General features: G+C 41.4%; 1 protein-coding gene across 14 annotated transcripts in view; it reads right to left on the bottom strand.

Annotated features, from left to right (window-relative positions):
- The window catches only part of nav2a (neuron navigator 2a), a 174,336-nt gene that overhangs the window by 9,408 nt on the left and 147,590 nt on the right, over window positions 1–17,338 (bottom strand). For 10 of the 14 annotated variants that reach the window (XM_067495572.1, XM_067495574.1, XM_067495565.1 and 7 more), the window contains 15 exons: window positions 16,984–17,113; window positions 15,464–15,782; window positions 14,546–15,269; window positions 13,356–13,575; window positions 12,083–12,369; window positions 11,077–11,142; window positions 10,346–10,390; window positions 9,650–9,810; window positions 9,087–9,269; window positions 6,903–6,955; window positions 4,860–4,883; window positions 4,402–4,476; window positions 2,250–2,333; window positions 2,035–2,158; window positions 1,178–1,347 (listed from right to left, as the gene is read on the bottom strand). In XM_067495572.1, coding sequence (XP_067351673.1) covers window positions 1,178–1,347; window positions 2,035–2,158; window positions 2,250–2,333; window positions 4,402–4,476; window positions 4,860–4,883; window positions 6,903–6,955; window positions 9,087–9,269; window positions 9,650–9,810; window positions 10,346–10,390; window positions 11,077–11,142; window positions 12,083–12,369; window positions 13,356–13,575; window positions 14,546–15,269; window positions 15,464–15,782; window positions 16,984–17,113 — 2,665 coding nt within the window. The remainder of the gene's footprint in view (window positions 1–1,177; window positions 1,348–2,034; window positions 2,159–2,249; window positions 2,334–4,401; window positions 4,477–4,859; window positions 4,884–6,902; window positions 6,956–9,086; window positions 9,270–9,649; window positions 9,811–10,345; window positions 10,391–11,076; window positions 11,143–12,082; window positions 12,370–13,355; window positions 13,576–14,545; window positions 15,270–15,463; window positions 15,783–16,983; window positions 17,114–17,338) is intronic. The other 4 variants (XM_067495579.1, XM_067495567.1, XM_067495569.1 and 1 more) reach the window with 3 other exon arrangements.

Here is a 17,338-nt window from a genome sequence, read left to right as displayed (position 1 = left end):
GCGCACCAGCCCGATTTTTTCCCTTGCACTGAAATTATCCCAACACTCCAAAAGTATTTTAGGGTGGACTTGTCCTTTTAAGATTCAGCTCATGTGTCATAAGAGCAATTTTCAGGCAGCAGCAGTGTTGAAGAGGAGAGAAAAGACACTACGGTGGCAGCATAAGCCAGGAGGAGAAGAGGAAAAACAGAGGTTAGTAACCTATAAAAGGTGTGGGGGTTAGGCTGCGATTCTTTTCATTTCACACAGCATGCCCTTCTTACCTCATAGACCTGCCACATGAAGCGAAGCAAAGGAAGACAGAGAGACAAAACAACACATGTTCATATGTGTTGGGGTGTGTTACTGTGTCATGGGGGGACAGATTAAACCAGAGGCCCCTAGAAGACTAGAGCGCATTTCATTTGACTTCCAGCTACATCTACATCACTACCACCATGAAAAGGAGTCTTTCATTGACCATTATAGACCCTCTTACACACACAGCCCCTATGCACTCAAGATCGCACACTGTCTGCCACCTGCATGGATGAGCCTCCTGTGGGGTCTCCCTCACTCCATTTATTATCACAGTTAACCAAAGCAGGAAACTGTACGCAAGCTGGCGTTGTTTAGCAGCTACCACAAAACACACACTGTCCTTCCTAAAATTCACATCAGGATCAGAAACTAACAACCACAGAGGTCTAACACAACATTGTCTCATAGAATAAATAAGCTGCATACTTCATCTTCTCTGACTTGTCCTCCGGTGCACATAAGAGTCTTAACAGCAAAAAGGAAAAGTTCATCTTTTAAGTAAATGTTAGACATTTTGTAGTATGATGAATTATGCAAAATGAGTGATGACTAATGGGCTAACATCACGACTACGCCATAAGCACTGCTTTGGTCATTTGCAGCTTAAAAGATACCAACAACCAAACTCAGCCCAGTTTTAACTTGAATGGTATTTTTCAACCTTGCAAATCACCAAGTTAGTCATTACTTGATATTTTCCAGAAATTAGTATATTCACCTTCTCTCCAGTGAAAGACGCCTAATGGGGCAGAAACCCAAACATGTGAAAACAACATGCATATGCAAACATACAAAGAGACAAAAACCACATGGCTGCTTTTTTGTCGGGTAACTCATCACACATTGACATTTGCCTTTTTATTTTCTGACATCTTACCCAGTTCTTCTTGTTCTTTTTCTTGTTCTTTGCGTCTGCGTCCAAGTTGGAGCCCACACTAGAGTGGCTAGTTGCACTGGCGACGCTGCTGACACTGTCAGAGGAGTGCTGCCTCCTGATGCGCAGGTCTGGCTGCAGATTCTGCTGTTGTGGACTCCCATTACTACCAGCTGAAGAGAGACAGGCAAGGACAGATTAGATGAGCCCATATACTGTACATGTACATTATAGGCTTAAATATGTCTTTCAATAAATATTAAACCTTAACCAGGCAGGGCTATGCGCGGTTGATAAGATACAGGTTTTTTAAATTAAATCTTTAGAATAGGTTCCTTTCAAATTAATTAGGTAAAGTGCATAAAGTGCATTACCCAAGTGTAAAATGCTGATAACCCACAAGAGTTAAAACTTTGTGTCGGTTATCCTACTGTTTCAGAGGTTTTTCTCTCCTGACAACATAAAATGTCCCACACATTCATATGACAGATTATTGACAAAGGAAGATTGTTTATTATGAGGTGTGGTTTGGGCAGGCTATGGGATTCTTTTTGCACCATGTGTTTTGGGCTTTGTATCTACTATAACTGATCACTTTCAACAACACACATTGCAGAAATTTGAAGTAATTTGGATTTTTTTGAGTGTTGAATATTTTTAGTTCTCCCAGATGTTTGCACATGTCAGAAATACTGTTTAACATTTTCAATTTTTTAGGTGAAATAAAAAGAAACAGTGTATTCATGTTTAATAGCATTTGTTTGCTTCACAGTTTATTTAGTGGATAATCAGACTGATGTTGAGGAACACATTTGTTTTTTTGATTATTTTTGCATAATGTTTGCAGGGTTGGTCTGTACCTGTCCTGTCCCCTTTAGGTGTGAGTTCAGGTGTATTGATAACTCCAATGATGGCGGCCTGAGCAACAGCATTCTGCTTTTTCAGCAGCTCAATGGTCTTCCTCAACTCATTCAGCTCAGAGTCCTACACAGTGAAAATAAAAAAGATCAAATCAGCTGCAGAGTTTAAAAGCAAACTTTAACAACTGTTATAAAACCGGAGGAGGTATTTTTACCTTCTGCTCTGCCGTCAAGGTGAGACTCTTCAGTCTAATAGTCATGTTGCCCAGACTCTGTTCAAAGGCTGCCACCAGGTGAGCCTTTTGAAAAACAAACACGTTATAGGTGTATTACTTAGTCTATGTGTAGTTATATTGCAGTGGAAAGTACTGAAAACAAACTCAATATATTGACATTAAAGAGAAAGGGACTCTAAGTTTATCTAATTTTCTGCAAGCACACAACCACAGCAAAGCAATTGTGGCTAAAGAAAATACTCCAGTCCCAGAATCCAGGGGTGCAAACAAAACCTCCTTAAAACATTAAGAGACAGAGATAACAACAACTGAAATGTAAGACTCCAGTAATCACTCTAGTCACAGAAGAAAGCTTTGTTCATAAACCTCCTGTAAAGATATATCCCCATTAAAACAAAATGAGCAATTTCCCCCACTGGCTGCTGTTCGTGGAGGGGTAAAAGTTTAGGGGAGCCAGAGTCCTGTGCTGCTTGTTGCAGGTTGGTGGCTGCTAAATGCTATGAAAGAGAAGTCAGCTAGAGCTGTTCCAAGATAAAACAGCTTATACCTTCTGAACCACTGACATCTGAATGGATGTCAAATGATCCAGGGGAATGTTAGGTATTAGCTGAGCTGTGATAACCAGCAGAGAATGAACAAAATTACCCGTAACCAGCAGAAATATGAGAACTGTTGACACAACTGCTTTTACCTTGAAGCGAACACCCAAACATGACATCAGTCAAGCAGTCTTCATTTTAAAATAAAAACATAATCCAAATAATGGTGCAAAATAACAACCCTTCTGTTAGAATGATACCCTGTGGGTCCGGCTTGGACAGGTCCCCACACTAAAAAATTCAACAAATGAATGCAAAACAGTCACATCATGTTTGCCAAAAACTGTCCTTGAAGCTACAGCCCTCCGTTTACCCTTCGACAACACAAATTCATCTTTGGGTAAACCCATTTTGACAACAGTGTTCCTTGCGTTATAAAATGACCTTCTGACAAAGAGATAACAACATGGGAGGCTTCAAACTGAGTAGGTGGTGGGAAAATAATAAAAAGGTTTAAATAAAGTAACATAACAATACAAGACAAAACAAGTATTCATTTAAAAACTTTTTTTTAGTAATACCACTGATGTTTCCTGTTTCAAACAAATCAGCTAAACAAGGGTAAGTGCAGTCATTCTCCATTATACTGTATTGCTGGCTGTAGGCTATAGGCTTAACAAATACAAATCATCCATGACTGCCCCACTAAAGTTGGTGAGCTGACTAAGGTTTTGACTGAGGTGTGATTTAAATTGTGAGTTTATGCAGCAGAAGATGTACTTAGATTCTCGGCCTCGGGCCTTCAAGGCGTGTTCTGATAATTCATCTGTCTGCAATGTGTAATTAAATATGTACACAAAGCCCCCTTAACATCCCACCCCAGGACCTCCCACTATCAACTTCTCTGTTTCCTGTCTGTTTTTATTCCAAAACACACCACTCCTTCTTGTATCTAAGCATCGTGAGCTGTAAATCTTCAGTTCACATCTGGAACAGTACCTCAGCAGTCTGCTCATACTCAACCCTGTGTTGTAATCTAAAACCTTTGCCTTCCTTGCATATCTCTAATCCACATATTAACTGCCAGCGTGCACTAACTGAAGCAACAAATTACAAGCAGAGCGAGGCAAGACTTGTGCAATATAGAAGGTAGCGTGGCAGCAAGGATCGTGTCTGGAGACGCTTAAGGAGATTTTCTGATGGTGCTGCCAGGTGTAAAATTATACCCTCTGTGTGCAGAAACTATCTGTTTAGAATTGGATAAATATCACAAAATGTTCTTGTCTGTGTGGGTACTTGTGAGAGATAGTGTTTTTAAGTGGGTTTTGAGACTGGAAAAACATCAAAGTTCACTCAGGTCAGCCTGATTACATATATTTTCTGATATAAATCTAGATTGCGTTGTCCTCCATATTAATCAGTCCCTCAATACTAGAGACTGATATAAACTAATTTACAGTATAATTTGCATGAACAAACATGCACAGCCTATGTAAGTATAACATTACTTTTAAAGTAGCCATGTAAGTGATTACATTCATAGAATGACAAGCATTGTTCAGGGGTGAGCGCATGAGTGCTTGTTCACTCACATTGGCACTCAGCTGTGTCGTCAGGGCGGAAACTTTTTCCTGGGAGGCATCCAACTCCCGACGCAGCTTGCGGATCTGAGAACGTAAGAAAGCATGACATCAAAAAGCACCAAGACAAAAGCACAGATACTTGCTCCATAAAACACACACGTATGTACCTAGACACACAATGAAAAGAAAAACAAAAAAAAAAACTGTAGCAACAAAAGAGGGAGGTCCCCAGATTTGAGCTCTGATATGTTCATGTTGAAAGATGAAACATGGCAGATGCATAAAAGAGCACATACAGGTGTACACAGGTGTTTGGGGAGAACCAAAGGATTGTTACAAGGTCAGTCACAATAGTTACACATGTAACAAGATACAACTGTAAAAATGCTCCCATTTTTCAACCATTCTATTAACTGCACGCAGAAGATTAAAAAGGACAGAGGTGATGTGGGTGGGCTGAGGCTTACCTCCGACTGAGACTTCTCCTCGTTCTGTAAAACAAACATCGGAATAAGAGAAAGTCATTAGACTACATGACTGAAATCCGCTCTAAAGGGAAAAAAAGAGCAGTTCGAGCTCCCAGTACAAAAAAAAAACTGCACATGTCCTGATTCCCCTTTGAGTTGTTGGGGGATGAGCTTTATAAACTATGGAGGATATTGTTTGGTGTATAATATGTCTGGGAAGTAGAGCTTTTCTCCTGAAGGCATATCTGAGTGTGAGAGTCTCATCATCGTCATAGGCAAACAGAACAATAGTAAGGAAGGACAGGTAGGCAAATACATAACGTACAGAGTGAGAGCATGCAAAACACTCACAAGAACACAACACACTCTGCTGTAAACCCAAACAGTTCAACATGAAACACCTACATTAAATGTAAATAGGCTGCACTGTACAATTTTCGATGACTGTCCAGCTAAATTGGAACTGGGAGCTCCCTGTGTTTTCTTCTTTCATTTTTTTGTTTTATAATTCCACCATTTTTTAGCATTTGTAAAGCATTTTGTACCGGGAGCAGCGAAGCACTGATAATTAATGATTTTTCATGTGGTTCCACCTACCAACCACTAAGCACTAAAACAGGTCTAATGTGTCTGTGCTTGTTTAGCAGTGTTCTGTGGCACGAGTGGATGGTTGACAAAGTAGCAACTACCAGCACATGGTCTACACACCCAAACAGACCTGTTAATTACACATGTGTAGCAAGTTGACCCTAGCTACTAAAAACATAGCAGCCAGTCTGTCTTGGAAACATAGACAAAACAAAGATCACTCGCTCTGACGCAAAACCCTGGACCAGCATTTCACAAACAAAAACAGTTCCACTGCCTATTTGTGTAATAGCTGGAAACATAAGCAGTTAAAAATGAACAGAGGTCAAAGGTATTTAACTAATGTTGGAAGAAAAAGGCAACATTGGCAGCAGCAGATATCTTTTCATCTGTTTTTCAGATATGAACCATTTCATGACACATGGATCCACATCTAAAGAGACTTTTGCCCTCAGTCAATAGTCTTTACTGCATAAAATATTGATAGAGACACAGAATACATTTCTAAAATATTAGTTCCAGTTACTGACACAACAATATTTAGCCCCAGTGGAAATGAAAACATCCTCCTCCTCATCCCTACCGTTTGTTGCCAGGACGTGACAGTTCCCGTCAGGGATAAAGTCGCCATCATTTTGCCTCCTCTCTACTCTTCTTCTGTGAGTCTCTGATTCAAAGTACAAGCCAGTGCTGAGAAGGGATCCAGTGTCAGTGTCAGTTTCTCTACTACACCTGCCCAGGTGAGTAAAACAGCCCACTGAGGGAGGAGGAACTTTGATTTGAAGCACCAGTGCTGATTGGCTACAATTTATATATGTGGGCTGTCTTAAGTTTGCCTGTGTTTCCACAGCCAGGCCCTTTTCTCACAAAGTGTTTGAGTCAGATTTCTAGATGGATTAGTTGGTAAATGTATAACAATGTATAACAACTCAAATACTTAATAGTTCATAATAAAATAGTTCATAATTCTCAAGACAAAAACAAAAACTTTTGATTTTTGAGGCTTATACCAATGTAGATGTATAGAATACAGAACAATCTAAAAGATAGTTTTCTATTATTATTTTACTGTCATGCTGACATTATTCAGCAATGTACAGTGGATAACATGACCGGGTGCATGAGTAGGACAAGGATGATGCTGTATGCAGCAAAGAGACCTGCTGAACCCCGAATGTTGTAGTTACATATATGGTTTATACCCTAATTATCAGCCAGGGCATTTTGAAACGGTCTCTTAAATGTAGTTATCGAGGGGTTGGAACTTAGACATGTTCCATATGATATTTATCCTGTACAGGACATGAATAGTCAATAAATTATCAAAGTATTTAATAGTCGCACAATATGTACGCAATAAGAAAATAAATTACCTTTGTACAATATCAGTGTTGAGGCAACACACACACCAAAAAAACCCAGCTCCAATTAACTATTGATGTTTTGTGAACTCACCGTGGAGTAAATTGAAGAAGTGCTGGAGACAAGAGACAGAGAGGAGCCATGAACTGAAGAGACAAAAAGCACAAGTAAAAGTGGGATTAGAAAGTACATCTGCACACAAAACAATACTCTGATTATTGTCAGACCGCCCACAGTCTATATACACACCACCGATCGTGCTCCAACCATTCCTCCCAGTGTTCCCAATGCCTTGCATTATCTACCCACCTCCTCCTGCACATGTCTGCAGCGTTGCTATCATAAAGAGAAGATTTCTACACGTTACAACCAGACTACAGCACAACTAATGACACCCTGAGCATTACTCTGCTAATGACTCAGCCTCTAATTACTGTACACATCAGAGGCAGGGACACAATGCCAGCTCTGTTTCCTGCCTGGGAGCAGATCAGAATGGATCAGCAGCTTGAAGTCTTCAGCCACGCAGACAGGTTGAACTGAGCCCAGCAGAATTATTCATTCCCTTCACCAGGAGCAAACATGAGTTTACTAAGGACTCACCTTTATTTTAATTTAGATGAGACAGTAGTTGTACTAGGAGCAACACAAGAAGGACCATATTCATTTAGATTTAGTGTTTTCTGGTCTGGATTGCATCAGTCTGTTTGTACAGGTCATATGTGATATATTACCACAGAGACTCACTGGCATTGTTTTCGACCTACTTTGACTATTGCTTTACAGATTACACTCAATATATTTAGTGTTGATAGAATACAGATTACAAAGTGACTCTGCCTAATGGTGTTGTTCAGGTCTGGGTGGATGATGCAACCTTTGTCCTGTCAATCTAACACAATCGTGTAACTCTACACTTTCACAACTTGCACACAAACCATATACTCACACAGGCCTACACACTTAAACACACACACACACATTAGGAGAGAGGGAGGGAGAAAGTCATTTTGAAGGATTCTTGTATGTCATCAAGTCTCTCTCACGCCTCTCACTGTGATCCCTGTAATTATCTCCTCTTCTGAAAGGGAAGAGAGACTCTTGGAACTGGGAAAAAAAGAGTGAGACAGATATACAGTAACCATGCTACTTGCGGGGCGGGTACATTAGGACAAAAGCATAACAAAACCAGCAACAGCTCAACAGGATTTTGCTTGAGAGAAATGATTTTTGGAAATGGCTGTAAAATGTAAGAGTTTTTGTAGTGGAGCTCAGTGGGTCGTCACCAGTTAAAAACTGCAATCAGTTTGTAAATACATTTGTCAAATACTTCATCTATCCATTCATTAGCTTTACCACATATCCCAAAAGAGGGGGGCTGAAGCCATGCCTTGGCCGTGAAGTGGGGTTCACTGGGCAGCTTGTCAGTCTATAACAGGTATGAGATGTAGAGACATTCATGCTTACATTTAAAACAAGCTTTCAGATTGGGGTCTTTCTGCACACAGCTTTCACACCCACTCAGCTTAGCTAGATTTGATGCCCAAATCTTTGTCTGTGTCTTGCCCTCTACATCTGCCATGCAGCTCTACAGGAAATAACTACGGTTGGATCTGTTTACACTGTCAGGTGTAAAATCAGTTCTCTGAAATAGAAACATTTTGTTTAGTTTAGGAAAACTTAAATGTGGCCCCTTTAGCTTCAAATGTGTGGCGGCGTCATGTTATGGTTTAATATTGGATGTGGACTGTTTTTTTTTACATCACTGAAATGTTCGAGGCAGGATTTTGTCAATAAAAGAACCACTTTTCACAAAATACTATGGCTACATTCATAGTTTGTTCCACTAAATCAAAGCACTGTGTTTCTTGGCTCTGAGGATTGAACAGTGGAACAACCTTGCCTCAGCAGTTCATCTGCCTGCTGGTGGAAAAAGCACTACTGGATACTATTTCTAATAAACAAGCTTATGAAAAACAAAGCCCCCCTAAAGCTGATTAAGGATTTCTAAAGGTTAAGAGGGCTTTTCTTAGAGAAGCAGTTGTAATCCGCCCAAATGTTCCTCTAAACAAATGGAATAATTCTTTTGGCTTGGGGATTTGGAATAAGAATGGGAAGGCTTCAGAGAGGTGCGGCAATGAAGGTCTCGGAAACAGATTACACCTAATAACAGATTTCATCCCATGACTAGAGGAAATGTGACCAGAAGTCACACTGTCACTAAATATCCAGCACCCTTGTCGTATATATATTTATCCTGCTTTCGTCTCTTTTTACCTTCCTCAAAGCCTTCCCTGAACGAGCCTGATCGACTCATGGTGCGAGTCTTCTCATCAAGCGACATGCAAGAGTTTCTCAGTCGATTGTCACTGCAAGGGTCAAAGGAGACGTCCTGATTGGTCAGGCTGTTGTTGCGCAGGCCAGCGAGGTTGATGGGAGCCCCTGTGGTTGGGCTGGATGCTGTGAAAGTGATAACAAAAAATTATATAACCTGCAAGTAAGGATTTATTTCATTATATAGATATACTGTATATTTTATACAATGTTTTATTGATTAGTGTTAAAAATGTCAGCAAACTCAGAAAGCAGCCATGAAAATTTCCAAGGTAACATCTTCAAATTAATTATTTTGTTCATCCACAATTTCTAAAGCCACTGATATAAGATTTGAAATTACATAAAAAAGCAGCAAATATTCACATTTGAATGTTTAGGATTTTTGCAGGATAAACTTCTTTAATTTTGTGTAACGATGAGATTAAAAAAGCTTATCACAGGAGCTAAATCCAGTAGAGTTTGGTAACTACTCTCAGTGGGTTTTGTTAGTGTGCAGTTCATACCAAGCTGTCCAAAGTTGAAGCGAGTGCCGGAGGGGGAGGTGATGCTGGAACCAGGGGAAAATGGGGAGTTACTGGCCGAGTCCTGCAGCCCGCTAGTGGAGTGGGAGCGCAGCCAATCACGTGCCTCCTCATGGCCTCGAAGCTGTGGAGACGGGCCATACCTACAGAAGTCAAACAAATGGTTTAAGTGGGGGCGAGGACACCAAACAGAACAGGTGCAATGTGGATTCTATACTGTTAAAAAAGTTGATCTGGGTTCTGATTTTTCCGCTTTTCAGAATTAATGAGGTAGATATTTTTCCCCTTAAGCAGCCAGGTTATCAGCCAGGATCAAACAAATAATCAATCAAATGCTGAAACATGAAATTACAACAGCACGAACAAAGACTGATTCTCAGCTGTGAGCAACAGAAACTGGGGAAAAAAAGCAGTAAAGAGAATTTGACACCTAAAATTAAACCCGCTATAGCACAAAGCGATACACGTGTACAAAGACAAAGTGACATTCTTCTTCACAGAAGCACAACACAACAACACATGTGCGAAGTGCCAAACAAAAACTACGAAAATATTTTTAAAGTATGGGCACAAGCCTCAAAAGTGAATGCAGACAAAGAATAAAAAGGAAAAACATAAGAACATTGGTGAACCAGAGTGAAGAAGCTCAACATGTCCAGCAAGAAGTGAAGTCAGTACCTGAGTCCCTTCTTAGGCAGAGTGTTTCTACCACAGTGTGGCCCGCTGTGGGAGAGAAACACTTCAGAGAAGGAAAGCAAAAAAGAAAAAAAAAAAAAGCAGGGAGGGAAAGAAATATGTAGCTACATCTCTCAGGCGCTAACTAATACCAGTTGTAACCAGCAAGATATTTCTGACAGTAGTACTGTAATGCTACTGAAATAAGCAAAATTATACACTGCAAAAGCAAACATTTTTCTTTAATCCAGCCTGCTTTCTTTAGTCCAGTTCTGCTTTTTCTTTGTTCTTGACTAAAAATAGTGAGGTATGAGCTACTAAGCTCTGAAATTCTTAACATGTTAAGATTTAATTTATAACAGACATGTTTGCAGTGTACAATTGATAGTAAACTTTCTATGCTCATGCTTTTGGGCAAATTTACACAAACCACAAGGTGGCAGCATGTACAAGTCATAACACACTAGAGTAAAACACTGACGCTGCCCACATCCAAACAGGCAACCTCACTTACACAATTACACACAAATCTCCATTCATACAGTAGTTGAAGGTCCAAAAACAACCACAAGCCATTACACAGAGAGACACGCACAAAACCCCCCACAAAGTACAACAAGCTGCTATGGAGCATCTTTGTGGTGCTCTCTGTGCAGCAGCAGGTGGTGGTGGTGCAGTAGGAACCTCCACTGCTGTTTCATCAGAAGCCGAATACCGCACACAGGTACATTTACCTGTCCTGCTTCCGAGGCAGCGTGTTTCGGCTGAATATAGGGCTAGCAGAGGGGGAGGAGAGAGGACTGATGGATGACAGCAAGGGAAACGCACAACAGAAACAGAGAAAAGATATTTTTAAAAATAAAGTAGATGAAAATATCCTTCAGAACAGATTTCAACTGATTTTTCACCAGTGAAGCTAATAAGAGAACTCAGCGAGGAGTGTGATGTCATAGCCTTAAGGCTGCGACTCCTGATGCTAGTTTCCTCTGAGACATGTCACGTTACACAGTCAAGCTGACAGGATGGGCAGGATTTTAACACAGTCAGAGATGGTAGAAATAAACAGGTTTTACACTTAATTAAATGTGTCAATATCAATAAGGGGAAAACATCAATTAAAAAATACCATATTTAAAGGTATTCCTGAGAAAAAGTACATGTGTTTTATGAAAAATTAAAAAGTGCTCATGCTAAATTATTAGAGCCTTCCTATATTGTATTACTGGATTATTACTGCATTATATACAGCTGGTTGAGGTATAGGTAATTTAATTTATCTTTTATAGCAACTGTATTGTATTTTATAATCTTATCGTATGTTTTGTATGTGAAACTTACCTGAGAGGTAATTAGTGACCACTATAGTTACTCTGAACTACTGCAGAAGTTTCAGTGCAACATGTGAACTCATTAGCAATAAAATCGCCACTTACTCAGTTCAACATACTTATACATTTTCCTGCTAAAGAATTGTTCTTCAAGTACAGTACTTGAGTGAGTTGCAGACCAGTACAGACCAGCGTAGTCATCATTATAAGCCCCCCCAAAACTGCACCAGTCTATGAATTAGTTTGTGGCTACAAGTCCTTTAAGTCATGTTGATTTATAAGTCACACAAAATAACAGATTGTGTTTAAAGTTTGTAGGAAAATGAAGGCATGATACTACAGATATATACTGTAGCTGGAGAACAGGGAACACAACCTTTTTCAAAACCTGGCACCGCTTTTGTGTTCTTACCTCTCCGACATGCCAGTCTTGACACTGCCAGTGCGGCCCAGTGCGGACAGAGTATCCTCCCTGTGAGTCCCATGACCACCGCCTCCTCCAGTGCTGCCCAGGCTCATGTCGATGGACTCGCTGCTGGTGTGCATGCTGCTGACAGAGGGGTAGCCCACGCTACCCATCCCGCCGTGCCCACCAAGCGTGCTCTCCCTGCTCTGGGCAGAGGAAGTGCTGAATGTGGTGCCCCATATCAGGCTGTTGGAGGGGCCCGTGGAGGAGTAGACTGAGCCTGGACTGGAGGCCTGTGGAGGGATATAAGGGAAATTATAATTTAAAAATCAGTCTATCTAGTGCTAAAATAAATAAGTGAAAATTTTCGTTCTGTACTGTTTTTTGAAATAAAACAAGGTTAAAGATATTGTGTTATTGAAATTCTAATTGCCTTTTTATAAATGTTTGTATCAATTTATAAATATTTTTCTTTTTTGCCTGATGATCTACAGTATGTTTACAGATAACTCATTAGTCAAAATTCTGAACCTATACTTTCTGCTTGTAAAGAGAATACTGCTGCTTTGAAGTACAATGTCCTACTGCATGTGTCACTTAATGACTCATAACTAGTCTGAAAAAACTTTTATGAATCATTGGAGGATATGACTGAGCATGCTCACACACTGTTCTGCTTCACTTCAATATGTAGCCTATAGCTAGTTGAGCAAGTGTCAACACTGCCCATTCAGTATTTCCAACGAACACCCTTATTAGCATTTGAAAGAAATCATCAGGTTTGAGGCATTAATCAGATGAGAACAAAATCATCTTGCCTTCATTGCGTCAAAACTCGACGAACACTCGCCCACATGCTTTCCACCTACATACTTAATCATCTCTAAGCTCAAATGTTTGGAATAATGTTTAATGTTAAACCACCATTCAAACTGAGAATGAGAAAAGTCCTCTCAGCACTACATCATTCATTTCCTCCAGTAAGTGCTGTGAAATTTCAGTCTTGACTAAAGATTGAAAAAGACTGAACAGACCTTGCCAATTCAAAATCTACACTGGTACCATGGAAAAAGATCTCAAACTCAAGTGCAACTCCAAAATTAACCGGAAAAAAATGGGCGGTGATTCACAGGAGAATGTGCGCAGCTAAAAATAAGCAGCTAATGAAAAAGCAACTGGTCCTGGTGATACAGTTTTAAAAATAAACGCGGCTACCGGTACTTATACTAGTAAAACAAGTTGAAACCAAGACATATTAAAGGAATGTGCTCCCGCTCACCTGCTCACTGCCCAGTGTCCCCGTCCCTGATCCCAGAGCTCTGCCTCCAAACAGGGGACTGCTGGTCTCACTGTCCCCACCTCCCAGCCCTCCATCAGGGGACTCCAGCACCGTGGACACATGGTTCATGGTGGCATGTGGGTTAGATATAACAGTGGAGTTCTTCATGTTTTCAGCTGTAGTGACTGGAGCCTGCTTACTGGGCTTCCCACCAAACAATCTGCGACAAATCAGACATGGTAGGAAAGAATATAATGTATTATTTATGACCAATAAAATGTAGAATACCAGAAATTTTCAGCATCACAAAAAACATAATTCATAAGAGAAACACCATTAAATGGCAAAAAGAATCATGTAAATGTTAGAGTCATTTGGATGTCTATAAACAAAAAAAGGTACATAGCTTTTTGTGACCACAAAGGGGAGTAAGTTATCGCTACTTTACTACTATCTACAGCAGTGATCGTGTGGAAGTGCACATTTTAGCCTGATGGCACAAGAGAAAAGGTTAGGAATAGGAATGTTAACACAATGTTCCTGTAAACATCGTATTCATGACTGGTCTTGATCAAAGTGTTATATAAAGAAAAATAGTGGCGATGAGAAACAATGAATACAGTGAAAATACACAGAGAAGACACTGGTGGTACAGTAGCAGGTAGTGCAGAAAGTTAGGAGTCAGTAAAATGGCCAACACACATGCACACTCTGTCCTGGTTCTCTAATCCTGGGGAAGAATTAAATGGCAGGGTGTGATGACTGTAGCCGTGGTGGGTGAAGATGGCGGCGTCTTTTGAAGAGTTATCACTCCCTTACGTTAATGAAGGCAGAGCACTGAGGTATGACTCATGACCCATTGGCTTACACCAACCAACCCCCCGTACAACCAAGGCTGAGGCTTGGCAGCTGGTCGGCCAGCTCAAGGTCTGCATTCACAATGGCCTGATTTAGCCTCCCTGAGTGAGTGAGTGTCTGTGTGTTTGTAAAACAAGCCCACACACGTGAAACTTATTCACCGCTGCTTATCAATTACTGTGACAGCATGATTAATGTCATTTAAAAAAAACGTTTGCATGTGTGTGCTGTATGTGGGTGAAGTCAAGCCCATACAAGAGGGCGCCACTCACTGTGGCTCATCAGTAGCAACAGCTTTGTCTGTGTGAGCCACTATGTGGGCACGAGCTCACCTGCGTAGTGTAGGTGAAGAAACCTGCTGTCTTCCGGTCAAAGGAACAGTTGCTGCTCCTCCACCCTGCATCATGACTCCACTCCTCAGGTTGTCAATCTCAGAGATGCCCTTCTCCCGATCCGTCTGATTGGCAAGCAGACCACCTGAGCCACTGGCTTTGGTAATGCTGATTGGGTTTTTAGCTTGAGATGTGACGGAGAGTACAGCACCTTCAATGCTGCTAGTGGAAGAGCGATTTCCGTTGCGGATGGCGGCTCCTGAGCGACTCGGTCTCGGCAGGCTGCGGTACTGAAGCGTGGAGCGGGCACTCATGGGGAGGAAGCCGTCGTCATGGTGACCCAGTGCTGACCCTCCATCCTGACCACTTGCCTTCAGGCCTCCTGCCAGCGAGCGTGCCCCAGATTTGGGCATCTTCCCCAATGTGGCAGAGCCACTGGTGATAGTGGCACCACTGGCAGTAACTATGGTTACCATTCCAGGGCCCTGCTTCTTAAAACCGAAGGTGCTTGTAGGGGTGTGTGATGTGAGTGTGTTAGTCTGAGGGTGGGGGTCAGAAACAGTGTGTGTGAGTGCATTTGTTGTTTGCGTGCGGCTGGTGGAGACGGAAAGCTTTTTTGCTTCTTCACCACTGCTGCGCCCTGCATCCGAGGATGAGTGGTGGAGGCCGTTATGACGAGGAGAGACATGTCCTTTTTCTGACACCTTGACATCGTCTGTCTTACCTGCAGGGTACACAAACAGAGACTGCTTGGGTGTGGGTGCTACTGCTATGTAATATAACATCACAAAACAATGTCAAAATGGCATCGCGGTTTTAGAGTTTCAGTCAGCTGGGTTTTTTTTCAGTAGCCAGCAGTACAGGCTGCTGGTCTGCAGTACAACTATAGTTTGAAGATTGCTGTACAAATAAAGTTACCTGAGCTGTGGGATTTGAGGCTTACAGAGCCTGCCGAGCCTGTGCTACTGGTGCTTTTAGTCCGAGGGGATGTCACTCCAACCTGAGTGCTCATGCCTCTCCTCCAGGAGCCTGTGTGGGACACAGACGGGGTCTTTCTCCCTGAGGCGCCCTTGTCGGAGTCATCAGAGATATTGGAGGGGTTTCGGCGGCTCCACTTAGAACCTGGCTCCATCCTGACCCCACTGTCTGACCCACCGTCTGGCCTCTTCACCTCGTCTCCTGACCAGGCCTGCTGCACTGCCGTGGAAGCCGAGTGCTTCTCTGCATCTGTCACAGGCTATGAGGACACAGACACACAGTATTTCAGATTTATTACTGCTGAGGAAAGCGTCTTTTATGAGACACCACCAAGGGCTATAAATAGCATGCTTTTCTAAGACCACATTTTGCTGGGTAAACCTGCATCCACACCACTCTCACCTAAGCCGTTTGTCAGGAAGCTGTTTGATCACATCAAGGCCTGAGCAAAAAGAGTTCTCTTAGCTATGTGATAGAAGTTTTGCTACTTTTCTTTGCTTTGAAAAAAGAAAAAAGAAACACAGTCCAGCTAATTTGATAGACTTTATTAACCTTAACTGTCTCAGAGCTGCTACAAAGAAAAGCTCCTTCATGTCTTTTGTTTTTCTTCAGCACTTCAACAGCTGCACCAATGACGGTAACATGTCACATGTTGACTGGCACATGTGTTAATCATATATTATCATTATGAAATGCCTTCCTAAATCATATTGGCTTTTAATCAGAGATTAATGTTTTCAAGCCTGTGTCAACATCAGCATTGGCTTCTGAGTTCACAGCTGTGTCACCCAGACATTATCTCACATTCTTCTACAGAGGAATGCTGCACCAGACTTGCTTTAGGGAGGAGAGACAAATTGTAGTGCAGACCATGCAGATGTATTTTGAAAGCAGAATATTTTTGTATTAACATACTGTAACTACCCACATCTTATTTCTATGTTTTCAACAATTTTTCAATGTCAGTTATACTTATACTACCTTTTTTTCATTTATATTGAATATATTGTTAAGTATGTTTCTCACTGTGAGTTTTGATGTTTCCACTTATGATCTACTACTGGATGCTGTTTATCACAGAGCCTATTGATTTATTACTGCAAACATCATTCAGTTCACTGTGAGTTATGTATATACAAAAGTAATTTGCCAAAATGACTCCTTACACTGAACTTTGTTTTTTTTTTGTTTTTTAATGGGATCTACAGGCTGTTATTTAGTGCTTTTCTACCTATTGGTACTCAAAGCGCTTTACACTACTTCTCATTCATCCATTCGCACTATGCTTTGCAGCTGACCGGGAGCAACTAAGTTGGGGTTCAGTGTCTTGCTTAAGGACACTTCGAGATATGGCCGGAGGAGTCGCAGATTGAACCAGCAACTGGGGGATCGGTGGACAACCACTCTACCCTCTGTGCCACAGTCGCAACATTCATGTATGTGAATGTGTGGAGTTTTACCTGTCCGTTAAGGCCCTTGCGTTGTGCTGCAGGCGTGTTGGCGTAGGAGGAGATAGATGAACTAGTGTTGATGTCATCTGTGTCTATGTTATCACTGATGCCGCTGCTTACAGAGCTACTGTCATCCCAACTGGAAATACAAAAGAAGATAGAGAGAGACTCACTTTAATATTCTTTAAGCATTAGATCATCCAATGTGATGAGTACTGGGTCTGAATTATTACGGTTATGGATGAATACATTTACAACAACACATACATTCACTGGTCTTAATGTCATGACGGCCAAGGGTCAGCATGACCACTCTGAGCAGTCTGCAGCTACACAACCCCATATGCAGAAAAATGTGATACAC

Source organism: Channa argus, chromosome 2 (genome assembly GCF_033026475.1).
Source record: "Channa argus isolate prfri chromosome 2, Channa argus male v1.0, whole genome shotgun sequence".
Lineage (NCBI taxonomy): Eukaryota > Metazoa > Chordata > Actinopteri > Anabantiformes > Channidae > Channa > Channa argus.
Note: the sequence above shows the minus strand (reverse complement) of the source record. Positions and strands in the feature narration are given on the sequence as shown.